The 21,979-nt window shown below is 35.9% G+C and overlaps 1 protein-coding gene across 2 annotated transcripts in view; it reads left to right on the top strand.

The window, feature by feature from the left end:
- Window positions 1–21,087, top strand: part of SUGT1 (SGT1 homolog, MIS12 kinetochore complex assembly cochaperone) — a 38,310-nt gene extending 17,223 nt beyond the window's left edge. Inside the window, exons 11-14 of one of the 2 annotated variants that reach the window (XM_057707861.1) lie at window positions 8,437–8,527; window positions 12,193–12,374; window positions 19,189–19,252; window positions 20,944–21,087. In XM_057707861.1, the coding sequence (XP_057563844.1) occupies window positions 8,437–8,527; window positions 12,193–12,374; window positions 19,189–19,221 (306 nt within the window). In that variant the 3' untranslated portion in view covers window positions 19,222–19,252; window positions 20,944–21,087. The remainder of the gene's footprint in view (window positions 1–8,436; window positions 8,528–12,192; window positions 12,375–19,188; window positions 19,253–20,943) is intronic. The other variant, XM_057707860.1, reaches the window with a different exon arrangement.
- The last annotated feature ends 892 nt before the right edge of the window (window positions 21,088–21,979 follow it).

Raw genomic sequence — 21,979 nt, 5'->3', positions numbered from 1 at the left:
TGAGAGGAAGAGAGAGGTCAGAAAATTAGGAGTTTGGCATTTTTGTGCATCTTTTTATTGAGAGATTGTTAATGCATGTCTTTTTGAAGTAATTTAAATGTAAATTGATTTGTGTGAATAGATGGCAAATAACTTACAAACCTGTGTTAGCTGAGCCACCTTGTATAATGAAATAGTGTGGTTGGTGAATATGCAAGTCTGTGTGGCTGGAATTGAGGATTTAACTAAGCAGTGCCGTATCTTATTCTTTATTCTCCTTTGAGTCTCGTGAGTGCCTATTGATTCTAACCACTCTCCAGCCTCTCTTACTGTGTTCCCAAGGTGCCTTTTTTGCCCCTTGCTCCTTTGTTTAAATGTTACGTAACTACTTTCCTTCCCTGTATAGTAGTTTGTTTATATATACTCATTTATTTCCTTTACTCTTAGTAAGTCTTCTGAAAATAAGAAGCTGTCTTATTTGTCTATGTGCTTCAGGTAGGGTTACCGGGTAAAGTATAGGATGCCCAGTTAACTTCACAAACAGTAAATAGTTTTTAGATATAAGTATGTTTCGTTTGCTAAATTTGGCTGCCCTTGCCCTATGCACTGTGTGTAGTGGGTGGTCAGTAATTGTTCAGAAAATGAATTTAAATTGGATTCTGGTGTTGACCTTCTGAAGTTGGTGGGGTGTGGTAAGTATTTTCATTCTTAGTTTTACAGGTGAAAAGAAACTGAGGTTCATGAACTTTAAAGGCCTTCCCTAAGTTCATAAATTACTAAGTTGTTCATCATGGCCCAGGAAGAGTACTTATACTTCCGTAAAGTAATGCTTCTTTTCATAGGTTTTTCTAAGTTCTGAACTAAAGAATTTATATTTGAAAGATATATTCTGGAGGATGATTATTTTTATTGTCCTAACCCAAAGTAATATATATTACTTTGTTAAACTGCCAGTTTTTAAGCTGTGTTTTATGAGAGACAAATGGAAAGAATGGTGCTTAATTATATCTTAAGGGAAATGATGAAATGTTTGAATTCTTTTTTATACAGCAGAGGGAGACAGTGTTAAAATACTGAAAATAAAATCTTTCTCTGGGTTACTGAGGCTTATTTAGTGATGACACTAAAAGGGAAAAATAGTAATTAGCTTTTCATATGTTTGCAGGTGTCTTAAATCATTTTTGTGGATTGAGAAAAGGGTGCATTTTGCTTGGGAAAATCTGCTTGAAAATAGTGATTCTGTAAAATCTGTGGTTTAAAAGGGCTGTTTCTTTGCCTTTTGAAGTCCTGTTTTCTTTCCCACCTTCAAATAAATATGCATGTTGCATATTTATGTATAACCATTAAGGAATGGTTATTAATTTCTGTATAATCATTAACCAAGTGTTATTAATTCAAGTGAAATATAATTTGCAGTGAAAATAGGAAGAGGTAGTGGCCTTAAAATATTGAAATAGCATTCCTTAACTAAATTTATTTATTTATTTTTCTTTTTTGGTCATGCTGTGCAGCTTGCAGGATCTTAGTTCCCCAACCAGGGATTGAACCCAGGCCTTGACAGTGGAAGTGCCGAGTCCTAAGGACTGAAATACCAGGGAATTCCCTTAACTAAATATTTTACAATATAATATCTAATATGTTTTTCTTAGTCAGAATTCATATTTTTTAGTACCTCTCATAGTTATTTCTGCCTTCTACTGAATACCAGCTTGCATATCTGCCTATTAATCCATTTCCATTTTATTAAAAGATTATAATGTTTATTTTCTTTCATTTTGTTAATATGATAATATTCTATCATCACAGTCGCAGGATTATAACTTCAGTAACAGATATGCTGTGAAATATTCATTTTAAAGATTAATATTCACTCCCTCTAAGAAAAAATTAGAATTCTCAAAATCCTTTGGAGTAAATTTGCCCTTGTAGAAGGGCAAATTTGTGCTCCTGTTTTTAGTCAAAGTATTTTTCTGTATTATATCAATATAAAATATGAAGGCTTTTAACTGAAATTGTGGGAAATAAAAATGTGTGTCTTAGAGACAAATAGTCCCATTCTTCCTTCTTAACCCACTAAAATTTTTTTTTTAATTTTATTTATTATTTTTTGGGGGGTACACCAAGTTCAATCATCTGTTTTTATACACATATCCCCGTATTCCCTTCCTCCCTCAACTCCCCCCCCACCCTCCCTCGAGTCCCCCCCACCCTCCCCGTCCCAGTCCTCTAAGGCATCTTCCATCCTTGAGTTGAACTCCCTTTTCTTGGTATTCGTAGAAGAATCTTAATTATGATGTAATGGGATTGGAGGTGTGTGGGCAGGATACTACTGCTTTTTTTAAACACAAAGATGTGCGTGGGGTTTTGGATTATTGTTTAGTTATGGCTTTTTGATGTGGTAATAGGTGTTTTTTTTTTTTTTTTCTTAATAACTGTTTAGTTGCTAACATCCACAAATTGTTAGAGTATATTCTTGCTGCCTTTTCTGTTAATGTACATATATTTTCAAAAGAAAAAGATTTTACTGTCCATACTGTCTGTAGCTGTCTTGTTAGACTTAGTTATGCATTATGGATATTTTTTTCATGACCTTAGATGTTTTACAGCAAAGTGTTTCATCATATGCATTTACTGTAGCGTGTTTAGCCAGTGCTGTATTGTTTGACCTGTGGACATAGCAGGTAACTGTTTTGATTGCTGTGTATTATCCCATGTAATCCTCACAGTTACTGCATGGTATAGGTATTGTTATTACCTTTTTACAGGTATGGAAACTGAACCCAGAGATGTGAAATAATTTGGGCAGTGTTTTTAGTTAATTGTAACAATGATGAAGTTATTCATAAGACCATTCAGTTGTTATTTGCCAGACACAGTGCTATATTGTTTTCATACATGGTTTCATTTAATCGTCATAAGAAGCCAAAGTGAGGTAGGCCCTCTGTTAATCTCATTTTACAAGAGAAACTGAGGCTCAGTGAGATTAGTCATACATCCAACAAGTAGCACCTATTTGTGATTGTTCTCTTTCTGAATTACACAACTGACTGTCTTTGACTTGTTCTCAACCTCTGCTTATTTCCGAGGAAATAAAATAAGTAAAACTTCTAGCAGTAAGAGACAGTTCCATCAAGTTACTCTATTTCTTGGCTCCCCCATCTCTAAAATATAGGTGGGTTTGTTCTCTTATAGGGTTGTTCTGTTAAGTGAGATGATATATATGAAGCACTTAGTACACAGGGTATGTACTAAGTGCTCAATAAATATTACTGCTATTATTATTTAATCCTGGTTATTTAGATTTTTATTCAGGTTGTAAAAACAGTAAATGTATATCATAGAAAACTTGGAAAAATGTAAGGGAGCTGAGAAAGTAATCACTCAGTCTCATTACTGATGACATTTTGGCGTACTTCCTTCCAGATAATTAGATATTTCCCAAGACTTAGGTCTGTCAATACAGATGATTGATACTGGGATTTTTTTGTTTATGAGAATGTCTCTTCTGATGGAGTTCTTTAAGAAGAATAGAGATGGTGACCTTATGCACTCAGTAAATATTTGAACTGAGCTATTAGGACTTTGGCGAAGTTTATTCAGTTCCTCTTCATTCATTACCATCTTTTGCATTAAAAAAATTATGAAGTGATTTGAGTGTAAAAATAAAGACAGTAGATGTGCATCTGGCCTGAGGGAAGACTGAGCTATTCTAATATTGGACAAAGGGTTTTGATACAGCAATGAAATGTGCAAAGAGCCAAGTGAGAGAATGTTGGAAAAGCTGCATTCTAAAGATCCAGGGAACACTTATTTAATGACTGCAGCCTGGAACCAGATGGTTCTCAAAAGTTTGCCAGTAAGCTGCACAGCTCTCATCTCTGGGAAAGACTCCTTCACCATCAACCTGTAGTAGTAAGTGGGAGTTCACTTACCTCTTTTTTAAGAATGCGGTGTCTGGATACCGTGACCCTTTAGAAGTAATGGCTTTTCTTTAAACCTCAAGTTCCTTTCATTGAAAGAAAATAAACTCTCTGCTGTGCAAAGGAGACCTTAGAAGTGGGTGGTAGTACATATAGTATTGAAAACTGACAGTCCAGCACAGCAGGGATTGTTATTAGTGGTTTGTGAATACTGCTTTGGGATATTGTGGTGCATTGAAAGCCTTCCCTATGCGTATGAGAGCAACATTCAAACAAACTACCAAAGTTTTAAGTTAATTTTTAAAAAATTAATTAATTTATTTTATTGGCTGTGTTGGGTCTTTGTTGCTGTGTGCGGGCTTTCTTTAGTTGCGGTGAGTGGGGGCTGCTCTCCATTGTGGTGTGCGGGCTCCTCATTGTCGTGGCTTCTCTTGTTGCAGAGCACAGGCTCTAGGTGTGTGGGCTTCAGTAGTTGTAGCACATGGGCTCAGTAGTTGTGGCTCACGGGCTCTAGAGCACAGGCTCAGTAGTTGTGGCACACGGGCTTAGTTGCTCCACGGCATGTGGGATCTTCCTGGAGCAGGGATCCAACCCATGTCCCCTGCATTGGCAGGCGGATTCTTAACCACTGCGCCACCTAGGAAGCCCTTAAGTTAACTTTTTTTTTTAAGTTAACTTTTAAATTAGTTTTGATTTAAATGAAAATAGAATGGCTGATTAATGGTACCAGTAAAAATATCTGAAATTGGACTGGTGGTAATTCGAGAAGTATCTGTCAGAATCATTTTTAAAAGCATATGTAAGCATTAAAAGTTCAGTAAGTGTAAAAGGGAATTCATAGAAAATTAGTCCCCCCCCGCCTTACCTTTTAAAAAAGTGGCTTTAAATGGTTTATTATGTGCAGCTTTTTAAATGAATGGATTAAGTATAATTTCAAGTTCAGGTCAGCGTGTCTCAGTTGAAGCAGGTTGTTACTTAGAGCTTTGACTTTGGCTTTATAAAGGCCTCTTTGTTCATAATGTACAATTACTCAGGTTATAATGGCTTTCAGAGATGCAAGTGCTAGTGTGTGCTGCTGTTCAGGTGAAACAAGGGACTTTTTATAGATGGTGCTTATTTTATTTTTTTTTGGCACACGGGCTTAGTTGCTCCGTGGCATGTGGGATCTTCCTGGAGCTGGGATCGAACGCGTGACCTCTGCATTGTCAGGCGGATTCTTAACCACTGCGCCACCTAGGAAGCCCTAGATGGTGCTTAGCACAGGAACATGTGTGAATACGGGGTGCCCTGTGGCTGAGGTTAGCTAAAGATAGTGTTGATGTACAGACTGTTTGTGAGGTGAAAATTAAAGGAGCAGGGTGCAGTTTTAAATTTTAGTATAATATTAATAGTCCCTTCAGTAACTGTTTCTGTGTCATTGCCAGCTATTGGATTTCTGTCCCTTTTTGATAAATATCTCAGCAGTGACAACTTAACCAGAGTACTCTCCCTTAATACTGTGTATGAGAAAATATTGGTAGCATTTTACTTTATAAAAGTTAATCATAGTTCATTTTACAAATTCTGGAGATCACTTTTAAATGTATTTATGTAGAATTTAAACATGTAAAGTACATTAAAAATACTAATCGTTTTGCCCTTTTTCCATGAAATTTTTTAAAAAAATTATTTTGTTATTTATTTAGGCTGCGTTGGGTCATTGTTGCTGCGTGCAGGCTCTCTCTGGTTGCAGCGAGTGGGAGGAGTGGGGGCTACCCATCGTTGTGTGCGGGCTTATTGCAGTGGCTTCTCTTGTTGCAGAGCATGGGCTCTAGGTGCACAGACTCAGTAGTTGTGGTGCATGGGCTTAGTTGCTCCACGGCATGTGGGATCTCCCCCGCCCAAGGATTGAACCCCTGTCCCCTGCATTGGCAGGCAGATTCTTAACCACTGCACCACCAGTGAAGTCCCTCCGTTGAGATTTGTTTCATGCTTTTCTCTCATGGAAACATTTCTTGTTACATTTCAGTGCACCTTAAGAAAATACTCAAACCACATCCCTTCCATACCATCATTTTATATCTGACAGAATATTGGCAGGTTTCTGTTAGTGTTTTTTTTAAAGTATTTTATTTTTATTTTCAAAAAATATTTATTTATTTATTTATTTATTTATTTGGCTGCGCTGGGTCTTAGTTGCGGCATGCAGGCTCCTTAGTTGCAGCATGCATCTGGGATCTAGTTCCCTGACCAGGGATCAAACCTGGGCGCCCTGCATTGGAGCACAGAGTCCTAACCACTGCGCCACTGTTAAAGTACTTTAAAATTCAGATTTTAAGGATTTTCTCCATTAAAGCTGTTGGTAGAAAGATTACCAGTGGTTGCTAAATTAAATGATTCATCTTCCCCAGTGGGGTGAAAGAACCAAAGTGTGATACAATAGACTTTTCTTTTTGTAAAATCTGTCTTTTGGATTTTTTTCTGCTTTCAAAGGTAGTAATTCTTTTCTTAGAAAAAACATTAGAATATGAAATTCTAATTTGATTCTTAAACTATTTGCATAATAATTTTTACTGTGTTTACCAGAACTATAAATGCTGATTTTTGCTAGGCTAAAAATGGGGGCGAGAGCATTATTTGAATAAGGAAAACAGGTAGATATAAGTGCTATGTGAGTGTATGTTAGGGTTAAAGGTAGATTATAGGGGACCAGCCTTGATTAGAGAGTAAAAGATGCTTTTAGGATGCTTTTAACATTTCATTTTAATAAATGGCCTTAGTTTAGCATTCAGAAGCTCTTCATAGTCTAGCTTACATCTTTTTTTCCATCTGTATTTTTTCACTGCTCTAACACAGATCCTGCTGCCTGATGCACTGTGTCCTTTCACACCTCACGGCTCCAGTTTTAGGCAATTCCCTATGCCTTTGGAGACCTACTTTTTCCACCATTGCAAATGCTCCTACCCCTCACAGCCCTTTAAGATGCCCTGAAAACTTTCCTATTCACAGCCAGGTGTAATCTCTCCTGAGCTTTTAGAACATTTAGTTGCCTCTTAAGTAACTTGCTTCAAGTATTTCCCATGCTACTGAATGGTCAAGGATATGCCTTTAATATTTACAAAATCCCTCACATTCCTGAACACTATTCATTGCACACAGTAGGTGTTTGATGATTATTGAATGAATGATTATAAAAATGTTAGCATTACTTGTGTTAATCAAACCAGGGCCAGTTACCCAATGCACTGCAAGCCAAACAGTGGGACACACAGGTTTGCAGAAGAGAAAGGGTTTATTCGTGAGGCAGCTGAATGAGGAGATGGGAGAACAAATTTTTATTTTTTTAGAGTGTACAATTTGGTGTTTTTTTTCTTATTAGTAATGTATATATGGCAATCCCAATCTCCCAGTTCATCCCCCACAACCCTCCCCGCTTTCCCCACTTGGTGTCCATATGCTTGGGGAGAACAAATCTTATATCCGCCTCTCCAGAGGCGAGGGGCTTGGGATTTTTATGGGATAAAGAAGCAAGGTGGTCTGAGGTGTGGGGAACGATGATGAAATGAAGCCATCAGTGTTCTGCATAGGTATATCTGAGTTACATGCTTTTTCATGGGATGCATGTTCAGAAAATGGCATTTGCATGATCTGAGGGTAAAGTTTTTTTGCCCTCTGACGTCAAAGGTCATCCACAAGACACTCGAGGAATGCCAGTTGAGTGGTCAGTGATCTTGACCGGTTTGAACTGGGCAAGATTAGCTCCGTGTTCCTGAAGAACAGTTACCATTACTGTAATGACCCATATGTCAGAGGTGTTTTATATATAAAGGGGGTGGTTAAAGGAGTCTTGTGATATTGTACTGTCCAGGCTACATGAAACTTGGAGGGTATGCCATTTGCAAGAACAATTAAAGTGAGCTTAGTGAGTGAAGACAGGTTACATGATGTTATTTATTAAGCAAGTTACAATTTAAGGGATCTAACTGATGACTGCCTTCAGTTTCACTTGTATTATTTTTATATAAGGAAATGAATTTTGCTATTCTAAAAACAGGTTAATGTACATACAGATGTAGTAATTCTTTTAGAACAGGGTTTCTCAATGATGGGCACTGTTAAAATTTGGGGCTGGATAATTCTTTGTCGTGGGTATTGCTGTGTATATTATAGGATGTTTAGTAGCATCCCTAGTCTTTCCTCACCCCCACCTCCGTTGTGATGACCCAGCAGTGTCTCCATTCATTGCCAAACATCCCCTGGGGGACAAAATCACTGCTGGTTGAGAACATTGCTTTTGAAGAAGAAAAGCATATGAATTTCAAGATTCTTAATTGTAGCTTATAGTGTGTAGGTACATTGTTTTTTGAAGGGTGGCTTTTAAATAGAAACAAAATAAATGTTTCAAAGTTCTTCGAATTTAACTTTGTATAGTTTAAGGAAACTGTCCCAAGGACACTATTAATTTTTATAAAACATTGATAACTTAAGGAAATTGCATTTTTTCACTGTTTTGTGTATTGTACATTGAATAATGGATTTTATTTGGTGTTTCCTCCAGATTGAAATTAAAATGAAAAAGCCAGAGGCTGTGAGGTGGGAAAAGCTAGAGGGGCAAGGAGATGTGCCTAACCCCAAACCGTTCCTAGCAGGTTTGTTTTTTGGCCTTGATGAGCTTTAAATTCATGTTGTGTTATATAGTTGAAATTAAATGGTAATGAGTATTCTTTCTACTTTCATTATTTATATTCCCAACATAAGATACATTGAGTATAATAAGATTGTCTTGTAATGAATACAAAGTATTTCTTAGGAAGGTTCTCACGACTCAAATTCCAGAAGAATACAAATGAATGGCAGCAAAAGCCCAGAGGGAATTGGAATTTATTGTTTACCATGTCAGTTTGTGACATCAATTGGGGGTTGTTTATTTTTGTGTGTTGGCCTTTCCTATTTTTTCTTTTTGTGTTTTAAGTGAATTAGTAGTTTACTCTGCTGATGTATTGCCTTCTTTTCCTTCCTACCCTGTTGCTTATTCCTGTTTCTCCTAATATTGTCAACTGGAATTTCCTGGAATTTCAGGGCTTCACAGAGAAAAGCATCTAGCCCATTTCATTATATTTCTAAGAGGTGGAGGCAAACAGCTAAGGTTGCCTAAGGCAAACCTAGGAGTAGAGTAGAAAACTAGGGTTGATTGCTTAACCCTTTAAGGGACAGACTACTTTATGCTGTGGTCAATTCTGAGCATAGGCAATAAGCACATAGGTATTTTTCTGACGGGGTGATTAATCTGCAGGATACACTTAGAACTGCAAATCTAAGACTATTTTATAACAATGGCCTCATTAATGAATGGAGAGAAAGTTCCTTTTGATTAAACATAGTGCTCTGATTTGATGACTAAAATGAGGTAACCCTATGTTTCAGCTACCATTAGATTTTTCACTGCTTTCTTCTGTAACAGGAAATACAATTTCCTTGTGGCACCTTGTAGAAAACAGAGTTAGCCAACAGATCGTTCATTTTTAAATTTTATTATGAAATTTTAGATTCTAATAGAAGTTGCAGAAATAATAGAGTTCCCATGTACCCTTCACGCAGGTTCCCTGCACAATAATATCATAACTAACCTACAGTATAATTAGCAAGGCCAGGGAATTGACACCAATAGATAAGAATTGAAATACTTCAAGTTGGTGTATAAACTATTAAGCTTCTGCTTCTCACTTTATGTGAAAGATATAGTAAAGATGTTATGTGCTCCTCTTGGGGCTGACTCCCAGAGAATTTTGAATTGAGGTTTATATAACGCTTAAAGCATTTTTTTTATTGGAATATAATTGCTTTACACTCTTGTACCAGTTTTTGAGGTACACCAAAGTCAGTCAGCTGTATTTATACACATATCCCCATATTCCCTCCCTCCCTCGACTCCCCCCCACCCTCCCTGTCCCAGCCCTCTAAGGCATCATCCATCATCGAGTTGATCTCCCTTTGTTATACAGCAGCTTCCCACTGGCTGTCTATTTTACAGTTGGTAATATATATATGTCTATGCTACTCTCTCACTTCATCCCAGCTTCCCCTTCACCCCCCGCCCCCCCAACCTCATGTCCTCCAGTCCGTTTTCTGCATCTTTAAAGCATTTTTAAAAAGAAATAGCAACACTTTAAATGTAGGATCTCACCTAATTCTAACAGCAGCCCTTTATACTAGGTAGCCTAGTATTGTTCTTCCTATTTTACAGGCTCAGAAAGGTTAAGCAACTTGCCTAAGGTTACCTAGCAATTTTCATTGTCCAGGACTAAATCCAGGTCTTCAGAGTCTAGGTCGGGTTCATCTACCCCATGTGTGACACTGCTTGTTGCTGCATTTTCTAACGGTGGGAAGTCTCTGCTGACATGAGTGTCTTTGCAATTATTTGATATCAGTATTATAGTGAATAAGCAAGTAAGTTGCATTACCTGTCTCTCAGTAGGTCATCTACCATCTACAGGTGTTAACATTTTCTGAAATTAAAGATTTTTTTGTGTTATAGTTACAAACTCTTTCTAAACTCAGTGCCTTGGATATTCAAGATGCTATTCCTCCTGACCTGTTTTATTTTTGTAAGGAGTTAATATGCTTGTCAGATTTTTGACAAGCTGGAGACTGCAGATAAGGGCAAGTTGCTTAATCTATCTGGACCAGCTTTCTTATCTGTAAAATGGAGATTAGAACTGTGCTCCCATCTGGCGAATCAGCTTTAGGATTAATTAAACCCATGTTTCCTAGGCTCTTAATTTACCATGGCATGCATTTTTTTGCTTTCTTGGCCACTAGTGAAAAGATAGAGGAGATTACTGCTGGGGGAGGGTAGATAAAACTTGAAAAACAGTGTGCTTGCCCTGAATAAAACTGTGGTGTGTTGTGGTTTTGTTTTGTTGCGGAGGTTGGGTGCGGGGGGTAGGTGAGATGAGCAGGGAAAGAGTTGGTTTACAGGTGAAGAGAAGGATAGAAAAGCAGAATGAACAATTAGTAGTTTCTCAGCCATTTTGAGAAAGGGGATATATAGAAAGGCAGTAGTGAAAGAGGGACATTTAGACTAGCATTAATGTGTCCTGTTATACCCAAAGGGAAATTTTGAATCAGGTTTTTTTTAAAGCTCTGTAGTTGTACTGTCCAGTGTAGTAGTTGCAAGCCACTTGTACCTATTGACCGCTTGGATTATGACTAATCTGGATTGAGATGTGCTGTAAATGTGAATTACATACCAGATTTTGAAGACTTAGTATGAAAAAAAGAATATAAAATATCTTAATATTCTTATTGATTTCATGTTGAAAAATGGTACTGATACTATTTTGGATGTATTAGACTAAATAAAATGTATTACTAGGATGTGTTTCACCTGATTCTTTTTAGTAATGTGGCTACTAGAAATTTTTGTTACATATGTGATTCGAATTTGTGGCTTACATTATATTTCCATTGAATAGTGAACAGAACTGTTTACAGCTCTTAGATAATCTGGTTAGTTACTTTTTAATTATTTGTGTGCCAAGATCTTGATTCCCTTGGTCTTTGGGGAAGCCTTGGCAGTGCCCTGAATCCCTGGGCTGATTGCCTCTCTGGCTGCAAGCAGCCTCTGTTTATCCCAGTGTGCCCTGCAAATATTATTATTTTTGATGTGTGCATGATGTGGGCATTGACCTCTGGATCATCACATGTAGTATTTTCCACTTTCAGGAATTCTTTATTGTTTTCTCCTATTGAAGTAATCTAATATTTTTAATGTGGGGAGAGGATGGAGTCTTAACTCACTGTCAAATGGCATGGCATTATTTTCAGTTTATTTCTACTCTGAAAGATATAAGTACCTCAAGAGAAGCCACATTTTTAACATTTATTAAAAGTGTTTAGAGAAATTTGTTAATGAAGCATCTTTTTAAAAAATTCACTAGTTTTAGAATTGTTTGTACTATATTTGCACCTTTTCTGTAAACAAAAGTTTCTGTATGCTCCTCACCCAGTTTCTCCTGTTATTAACATTGAAGGATCTATTTTTTAATCTAATTTTGCATAACGTACCAAAAGTTTAAAGTTTGAGTTATTTTGTTCAAAAGACATTCCCAGATTTTACATTGTGCTGATTCAGTTTTTAGAGGTATAAATGTTAATTATTGATTTGTATATCAGAAGGACATTTATTACAAACATGAAATATAATGACAAACTGTTTGCTAAGATAATGTATACATCATGGTCACAGAGTTACATGTGCTTGGCATAATCAATACATGTTGATTAATCACTTCTGTCTTTTTTTACTCCATAGATGTAAAGAACCTGTATCCATCATCATCTCATTATACAAGAAATTGGGATAAATTGGTTGGTGAGATCAAAGAAGAAGAAAAGAATGAGAAGTTAGAGGGAGATGCAGCTTTAAACAAATTATTTCAGCAGATCTATTCAGATGGTTCTGATGAAGTGAAACGTGCCATGAACAAATCATTTGTAAGAACATAAACTTTAAGAAAATCTATTCTAGTAGTAAATTTCACAAATTAAAAAAAAATAAGTATGTAATTTGAGATCAGATTGCATGTACTATAGTTGGGAGACCATTTTGAATGGACTTTGAACATTTCTTCTTGCTTTAAACTTAGTGTGATTATTGAGGAAGTTGGAAACTTGTGGAGGAGGTGAGAAACAAATGGTATATTCCAAATAAACTTTTCCATCAGTGAGTTAGAACTTGGAAGGCTTAAGAAATACCAAGGCTGTAGTGGGGGATATGGAGTTATTCTAGTGGGATTTATCACAGTAGTTGAGTGAGCTTCCGTTGTTTATGTTCTCCTGTCATGTATAGCCTCAGTGTCAGATGATAACTGTAGAAGGGCAACTTCCAGAACAGTGTTTGGCAAGTAGAAGGTGCATGTTAATTTTTCATTGGTTTGTTAATAATTTCTCTATTAAGAAAATTCAGGCTTTTCGCCAGGGCATGAATACCACTTGAATTAGGCCTCAAGTTCTGAGATTTTTAATGACAAGTCATCACGGTAGAACCATGTAGATTTTGCTTGAAGCTGTAATCATTTGACTTTTACCTGTAGCTCTGGAAATGTCACTGTCTTCTTTTAAGGCATTTATATTTACAGTAGAAAGTTAAAGTTAATATTTAATAATTAAAATTAATATATAGGTAATAAGTTTGTTTGCGGCTCAGATATTCCACATAAGTTACCGAGTGGTAACTGATCATGATTGTTTTTCACTATTGCCTTAATTTTTTTTAATTAAACATTTTATTTTGGGATAATTGTAGATTCACGTCCGCTTGGAACAAGTGAAACAGAGAGATCCCTTATATCCTTTACAGTTTTCTCCAGTAGAAACATCTTGCAAAATTATAGTATTACAACCGTGATATTGACAGTTAAGATAGAGAACGTTTCTGTTGCCACTGGGTTCCCTCATTGTTGTCATTTTATAGCCATACTCACACGTTTCATTCCTACCCTTCCTTAGCCCCTTGCAGCCACTAATCTAGCAAGTCTGTCAGATATGTAGTTTGCAGATATTTTCTCCTAGTCTGTAGCTTGTTTTTTCGTTTTCTTAACAATCTTTTGCAGAGCCTAAGTTTAATTTTGATGAAGTCCAATTTATCAATTTTCCTTTTATGGATCGTGCTTCTGGTGTCAAGTAAGAACTCTTTGCTTTAGTCCTAGATCCCAAAGATTTTCGGCTGTGTTCTTCCTTTTAATAAAAGTTTTATAGTTTTACTTTCTACATCTAGGTCCATGATCCATTTTGAGTTAATTTTTATGTAAAGTATGAGATGTAGGTTGAGGTTCTTCCCTCCCCTGCCCCCCTCCCTTTTTTTTCTGGCCTGTATATGTTCAGTTGGTCCAGCACCATTTGCTGAAAATGTGTTCTTTCCTTCATTGAATTGCCTTTCATCTTTCTCAAAAATCATTTGAACATATTAGCATGAGTCTATTTCTGGGGTCCCTGTTCCATTGTTCTGCACGTCTATCCCTCTGTTAACACCACAGTCTCAATTACTGTAGCTATTCAAGTCTTGAAGTTGGGTGGATTCGTTCCCTCCTACTTGATTCTTCATTTTCCAAATTGTTTTAGATATTTTAGTTCCTTTGCCTTTCCATATAAATTTTAGAATAGTTTGTCTAACATGGAGAAAATCCTGTTAGGAATTGTGTTGAACTGTATATCATTTTGGAGAAATTGACATCTTTACTGTGTTGAAGCTTCCAACTCCATTTATTTAGATCTTCTTTGATTTGTTTCATCAGCATTGTGCAGTTTTCAGCATATAAATCCAGTGTGTGTTTTACTAGGTATACATAAGTATTTGGTTGGTTTTTTTTGAATGATTGTAAATGGTATATATATTTAATTTTGGTATCCATGTGTTTCTTACTAGTATCTGGAAATACAGAGTTTTTTTGTTTGTTTTGTGTTTAATGTTTATCTTTTATTCTCTGACCTTGTTGAACTCACCTATTGGTTTTAGGAGATTTTTTGGGTAGATTCCTTATGATTTTTTTTGTAGACAATTGTATCTTCAAATATGGACAATTTAATTTCTTCCTATCCTTTATGTGTGGTCTTTATCTCCTTTTATTGCTCTACTACGTTGGCTAGAACTTCCAGCACTGTGTTGAATAAGATGGGTGAGAGTAGACATCCATGCCTCGTTCCCCATCTTAAGGGAAAACATTTAGTCTTTCACCGTTAAGTATGATGTTAGCTGTAGGTTTTTGTAGATGCTTATCAAGTTAAGAAAGTTTGACTCTATTTCTATTTTTCTAAGATTTTTATCGTGAATGGGCTGTCGACTTGTCAAATGCTTTTTCTGCATTGATCAATATGATTAGGTGATTTTTTTTCTTTAACTCCTTAAATTGGTGATTTTATGTGATTAATATGATTTCTACTGTTGAACCAGCTTTGCATCCCTGGGATAAACCCTACTTGGTCATAGTGTGTAATTCTTTTCATATATTATTCAATTCTTTTTTCAGATACTTTAAGCATTTTCGTGTCTATATTTATGAGGGATATTGGTCTACAGTATTCTATTTTGGTGCTGTCTTTTTCTGGTTTTGTTATCAGGGTAATATTTCATGGAATGAATTGGGAAGTGCTCATCCTCTTCTTTTTTGTGGGGAGGGGATTTGTAGAATTTCTGTTAATTTGTCTTTAAAGATTCTTTAAACCAATGAAGCAGTTTAGGCCTTGATACTTCTTTTTGGGGAGATTTTAAATTATGAATTTCATTATCCTAATAGCTTATAGGACTGTTCAGATTATCTGTTTCATATGGAGTGACTTGTGGTAGTTTGTTTTTAAGGAATTGGCCCATTTTCTTTAAGTTGTTAGTGTTGATAGGGTTCCCTTCTTACCCTTCTGATGTCTGCAGGGTCTGTGGTGATAACCTGTTGCATTCCTATAATGGTAATTTGTGTCTTATTTTTTTTTTTTTTCCCTTTGCCTTGCTACAGTTTGTCAGTTCAGTTTTATTGACTTTTTTCCTTTTTGCAAAGAGTCAGCTTTTTGTTACTCTTAAATTTTTCCTTCTGTTTTTTTGTTCTAAATTTCATTTATTTATGCTTTTAATTATTTTCTTCCTTATGCTTGCTTTGGGTTTATTGTGCCATTCTTTTTTTAATAGGTTCTTCAGATGTGAGTTTAGATTATTGATTTGACACTTTTCCTTTTTACTGTTATATGTGTTTATGCTATAAATTTCCCTCTCAGAAGAATTTTAGCTGTCTCCTACAAATTTTGATGTTACATTTTCATTTTTACTCAATTTAGTATGTACTTTGATTTCACTTGAGACTTCTTATCCTAAGTATATATTCCACTTGAAAAGAATGTATGTATATTTTGCTTTTGTTGAATGGAGTGTTCTGTAAATATCAGATCCTGTTGATTGATAATTCTTGTTGAATATTTTTTATAGTCCTGGTTGATTTTCTGTCTTGCTGTCCTATTGATTGTTGAGAGAAGGGGTCTTAAGCAATAATCGTGGATTTATTGATTTCTCCTTTAAATTCTGTCAATTTTTGCTTCACGTATTTTGCAGCTCTGTTGTTTGGTTAATATGCACTTAGGATTGCTATATTTTCATGGTGGATTGGCCTTTTTATCATATAATGTCATTCTGTAGCTCTGATAATTTTCTTTGCTCTGGTATTAATATAGCTGATTCTTATGTCTGGTTAATTTTTGCATGATATATCTTGTTCCATCCTTTTAACCTGCTTAAGTCATTTTTTTACATTTTAATTTTCAAAAACTTTTATTGGAATGTAGTTGATTTACAATGTTGTATTAGTTTCAGGTGTAGAGCAAAGTGATTCAGTTATACATATACATATATTCATTCTTTTTCAGATGCCTAAGTCATATTTAACGTAAGTTTCTTTTAGACAGCATGTAGTTGGGTCATGTTTTTTTTAATTTACTCTGCCAGTCTCTTAATTGATGCATTTGGAACACTTAACATTTAATGTAATTATTGGTACATTAGGACTTACTTTTGTCTACCACATAAGTTTTCTGTTTGTTCTGTGTTTTGTTTCTGTTTTTGTTTTTCCTGCTTCCTATGGGTACTTGAACATTTTTTAGAATTTCATCTTGATTTACCTATAGTATTTTTTAGTGTGTCATCTTCGTATAGCATTTTTAAAGGTTGCTCTAGATTTTATATTAGCTATATTATACGTAGCTTATCATAGTCTACTGGTGTCGTTTTTTTGACACTGAATGACGTGTAGAAACTTTACCTCCCTTTATGTCTCTTTACTTTTCCTCATTAGTAATATAATTTTCTTAAATATTTCTTCTGCATACATTTAGAAACCACTTCATACAGTATAATAATTTAGAAAACTTAAGAGGAAAAGCAGACTATTGTATTTACCTATATTGTGATCTTTCTTTCTTCCTTTCTGATTTTCAAGTTTGCATTTTTTGTTCTTTTCTGTTTAGAGAACTTCCTTTGGGCATTTTTTCAGGGTAGATCGATCCATGAGAAATCCTCTGTATTGGCAAGGATTTCTTTGGATTTATACTGATTGGGATTTGCTTAGTTTCTTGTATCTGTAGGTTTATGTCTTTTACCAAATTGGGGATATTTTCATTCATTATATCTTTGAGTACTCTTTCAGACCAGCCTTCTTTTTTTTTCTTCCTCCTGGAACCTGATGACACAAGTATTGAATATTTTGCTATGGTACTGCACATTCCCGAGACTCTTCATTTTGTCTCTGTTTTCTTTCTGTCATTCAGATTGGGTGATTTGTATTGTTCTGTTTTCCAGTTCACTGATTTCTTTTTCTTCATCCTCTCTATTCTATTCTTGAGCCTGTTCACTGACCTTTTTATTTCAGTTGTATTTTTCAGTTCTAAAACTTTCATTTGTTTCTTCATTATATCTTCTGTTTCTTTTCTGAGGTTTTCTATTTTTTCATTTGTTTCAAACTGGTTCATAATTCTTGTTGAAACATTTTTACCATGACTGCTGTAAAAATGTACCAGATAATTTTAACATCTTTGTCATCTCTATGTTAACACCTATTGATTGTCTTCTCTTTTTAAGTATTTATTTATTTATTTGGCTGCACTGGGTCTTAGTTGTGGCGTGTGAGATATTTGTTGCAGCATGTGGGATCTTTAGTTGCAGCATGTGGGATCTTTAGTTGCAGCATGTGGGATCTTTTAGTTGGTGGCATGTGGGATCTAGTTCCCTGATCAGGGATCGAACCCAGGCCCCCAGCATTGGGAGTGCAGAGTCTTAACCACTGGACCACCAGGGAAGTCTCTGTCTTCTTTTTTTAAACATATAATATGAAATCTTCCTGGTTCTTGGTATTTTTCACCCGTGCCAAGTGATACTCAGTTGAAACCTGGACATTTTTCATGTTATGAGATTCTGGATCTTATTTAAACCCTCTGTCTTAGGTGGCTTTTTCTAACAACCACTCTGCAAAGGAAAGGAAGTCACTACCTCACTATTGCCAGGTGGAGATAGAAATCCAGGTACCCTACTCTACCTCCATTGACACTCCAGGGCATCTGTTTGTCACTGTTGGGAATAGGTAGGAGTTCCACCTCCCCGTATGGTTTCCACTGACACCACAGGCAACAGAGGAGGCCAGTTTGTGATAGCATAGCATGGGTGGAAGTCTAGGCTCTTCACTCAGCTATTGCTGGCCTGGGTAGGGATGGGACCACACTGTGGTGTTTAGCTGGAGTGATTATTGTCTTCTAAAAGTTTTTTGTCTTCCTGTTTGCCTTTGTCCTTCAGCTAGAGGAATCACGCTTTTCTTGGGGCTTTTTTTTCCCCCACCCTTTGGCATTTCCAGCTTCTTCAGTTCCAACTTTCAGGGAAAATGAGGCAAAAAGACAACCCAAAGAACTCACTATCATGTTATTCCTTGGGTCCCAAGGTCCCTAGGTGATTTCTCTTCTTCTCTTCACCTTTCAGAGTCTTTTTATATTTGTTATTTATATAACATACAAGGTTTTTTGTTGTACTTAGTAGGAAGACTAGGAAAAAGTACCTTTACTTAATGCCTCCAAAAGGAGAAAACAGTTTGTTTGGATTTTTTTGGGTTTTTTTTTTTTTTTTTTAATTAATTTATTTATTTATTTATTTATTGGCTGAGTTGAGTCTTCGTTGCTGCACATGGACCTTCTCTAGTTGAGACGAGTGGGGGCTACTCTGTGTTGCGGTGTGCTGGCTTCTCATTGTGGTAGCTTCTCTTGTGGAGCACAGGCTCTAGGCACGCAGGCTTCAGTAGTTGCAGCATGTGGGCTCAATAGTTGTGGCTTGCATGCTCAGTAGTTGTGGCACACAGGCTTAGTTGCTCCTCAGCATCTGGGATCTTCATGGACCAGGGCTCAAACCCGTGTCCCCTGCCTTGGCAGGTAGATTCTTAACCACTGTGCCACCAGGGAAGCCCCAGTTGGTTTTTTTTTTGGTTTGGTTTGGTTTTTTTTTGCCATGCCACACAGCTTTGATCCCAGTCAGTGCCCCCTGCAGTGGACATTTGGAGTCCTAACCACTGGACCACTAGGGAATTCCCAGAAATCAGTTTCAGTATTGATTTTTAAGAGCTTGCTGGGCAAAATAGTGTGTGAAATTTCAAAGATATAGAATCTGTTATCCATTTACATACAGATACTTTGCTAATTGTGATTGAACCATACACATGCATAATAAAACAAGCCATCTCTTTGGCAGTAGTGGCCTGGAACATACCAAGGGCTTGTTTCTGTCCTTGTGGAAATACAGGCATACCTTGGAGAACTGCGGGTTTGGTTCTAGACTACCATCATAAAGCAAATTGTGCAATAAAGTGAGTCACACTTTTTTGGTTTCCCACTACATGTGAAAGTTATGTTTACACTATTCTGTAGTCTCTTGAGTGTACAATATTATGCCTAAAAAACAATGCATGTACTTTAATTTAAAAATACTTTATTGCTAAAATATGCTAGCTCTATCATCTGTCTTCAGCAAGTCAGAGTTTTTTGCAGTAGTAACATCAGAGATCATTGATCACAGATCCCCGTAAGAAATATAACAGTGAAAAAGTTTGAAATATGAGAATTATCAAAATGTGACAGACATGAAGTGAGCACATTTTCAATTTGTAAAAAACGCAGTATCCGCAAAGTGCAGTAAAGTGAAGCACAATAAAGTGAGGTCTGCCTATACAAAGAAAGACTGTCTCATCTGTGATCTTTCAGTCTAATTGGGCAAAAAAACCAACATGTAGAGAATAATCAGGGGAGTGTTCAGTCGCACTGCAGTCTGTAGGAAGAAAGGGGAAGATAAGTGTCATCAGCAGATATGATCAGATTATAAATTAAATCTCCTTCCTTCAGTTCTCGTAGGAGTAGCTTATTATATAGACTTGTCCCATTTTATTCAGTATTTTGTTTGAAGCCTACTGTGTGCCAGGTCACTGTACTTAGATGTAGGATATAAGTATTGGTAAAAATATGCTTCTTGCTTTTTAGGAACTCTCAGCTTTAGTTTGGAGCGAAGGGCGGGAAGCAGGTGTAAGAAGCAGATCTTTAAGATGTTAACAGTGCAGTGTAATACAGTTTATATTAATAGTAATTCCGCTCACATGGAAGACAAATCCTAAAAGAGTAGCTAGAGTCCTGACTAGGGTCAAAGAAGGCCACAGAGAGATGGTAACATGTCATGTTCGGAGGATAACTAAAGATATGAAAAGAACTGGGGTGGAGAAGAGCATCCCGTGCAAAGGAACCCATGGAAAGGAGCTTGACAGAGATTGTGGGACATTGGGGTTATTTTGAGGCTCTAGTGTAATGATAGCATATGTAACTTTATACATTCACCAGTAACACAGCTGATTATTTTTAAATGTTTAGATGTTAACAATTACTGTTCTTTGATGTGATCCAAAGCAATGAATTTTTATTGCATTAACAAATATCCAGAGCTTTATTTTTTTCTTGTATTTATGAATATGCTAGGGTTGTTGGTGGGTGTTATATTCAGTGGGTAGTAAATAGATGACCAGTTCTTTACTGAGATGCTAACTTTATGTATCTGTGTGTGTCTACCTTGGTTTAAAAATAATTCCAGCATATATTTGGCACAGACATTAAGAAGGGGCTCTTAGAGTTCTGTCCAACTAGAAGGAGCTTACTTTGCAAAAAGTCTTTACTATGCTCATCAGAATAGATTACATCATAATTTTCTTTGGGAGCCAATTTTATTTTCATCTGAAGGTAGTTTTTCCACATATACCTCTATGCTGATTAGCAGGGAGACATGGTGCAGTGGTTGTGGATGACATGGTCCTCCTACCTAACTAGAGTTTCCTTTTCAGATTTTTACAAAATATAGTAACTTATTTGGAAAGCCTAAGGTTAAACCAAAATATTGTCTTGTGTGTATTGAGCCAAACATAGCTTATATTTGGGACTCTATGCTTGGAACATTTTTAGAAAAATATTCTTATTTGATTATATGGGTCAAGAAGTAATCTATTTTTATTTCTTATTGCAGATGGAGTCTGGTGGTACAGTTTTGAGTACCAACTGGTCTGATGTAGGTAAAAGGAAAGTTGAAATCAATCCTCCTGATGATATGGAATGGAAAAAGTACTAAATAAATTAATTTGCTATCACTGTATTGTGTATATTCACCTAACGCCCATTGTGTATTAATATTGCATTCTTGAATTTTGAACACTGAGTACATCTTTTTAAAAGATTATACCTCTTTACCTCTTTGTGCTTTAGAAATTATTTTCCTTCAAGTGTTCTAAGAGTCTAATGAAGAATGAAGATCATATTTTATCACTTTTGTCCTTAAGGATTTCAGATATGCTGAAAGGGAATGAAGTATCATTTGCTACTAGATAGATTAATTCTACCTAGTTGTCAGAGTGGAGAAATTGTTAATGGGATATCTTGGGTTATTGTCTTATTTTTGATGCAGTATTCTGTTAATAATTTATTAGATGTGGCAACTTTGGGTGAACATAGATTTCTCAATTTCAGTGTTATATTGTTTGGTTTTAAAAACTGCTTTTGAATGGAGTTGTAAATACAATTTTTCTATGAAGAAGTTTGGTTTATTTACCTTTTTCTTAAGTTTTTAATGAAAACTTTGAGAAATTATTTATCACAGGGAATTTCCATTTGATTATTTTTATGGGAAGTATTTGTAATTGCACTGAGAATTTTGGTCCTTACCTTTCAAATTCCTGTATAAAACATTGACATCTGAGTTTACCATGCTACAAATTTAACTGTACTGAAGGCTGATAATCTGTGAAGCTGGGTCAAATGGTAATTTAGGAGAGCCCAACTCCACCTCTTGCTGCTTTTGCCACAGCAGAATTCCTGAAATTACAGCACTAGTGGTTTGGTTTGATTTTTGTGGTTTTGTTTTTTTTTCTTTTTCTTTTTTTTTCTTTATTACTTTATTAGAAAATTTCTCTTCTCACATCCCCATGATTACTTTACTTTTGGTGGTTTAGGGCAGCTGCTGAGAGAATAAATTAATATGTATATATTTAGTATCTATTCTGTTTCTA

Source organism: Hippopotamus amphibius, chromosome 14 (genome assembly GCF_030028045.1).
Source record: "Hippopotamus amphibius kiboko isolate mHipAmp2 chromosome 14, mHipAmp2.hap2, whole genome shotgun sequence".
In the NCBI taxonomy this organism is placed as follows: domain Eukaryota; kingdom Metazoa; phylum Chordata; class Mammalia; order Artiodactyla; family Hippopotamidae; genus Hippopotamus; species Hippopotamus amphibius.
The sequence above is the reverse complement of the archived record's forward strand: the minus strand, read 5'-3'. Positions and strand labels throughout refer to the sequence as shown.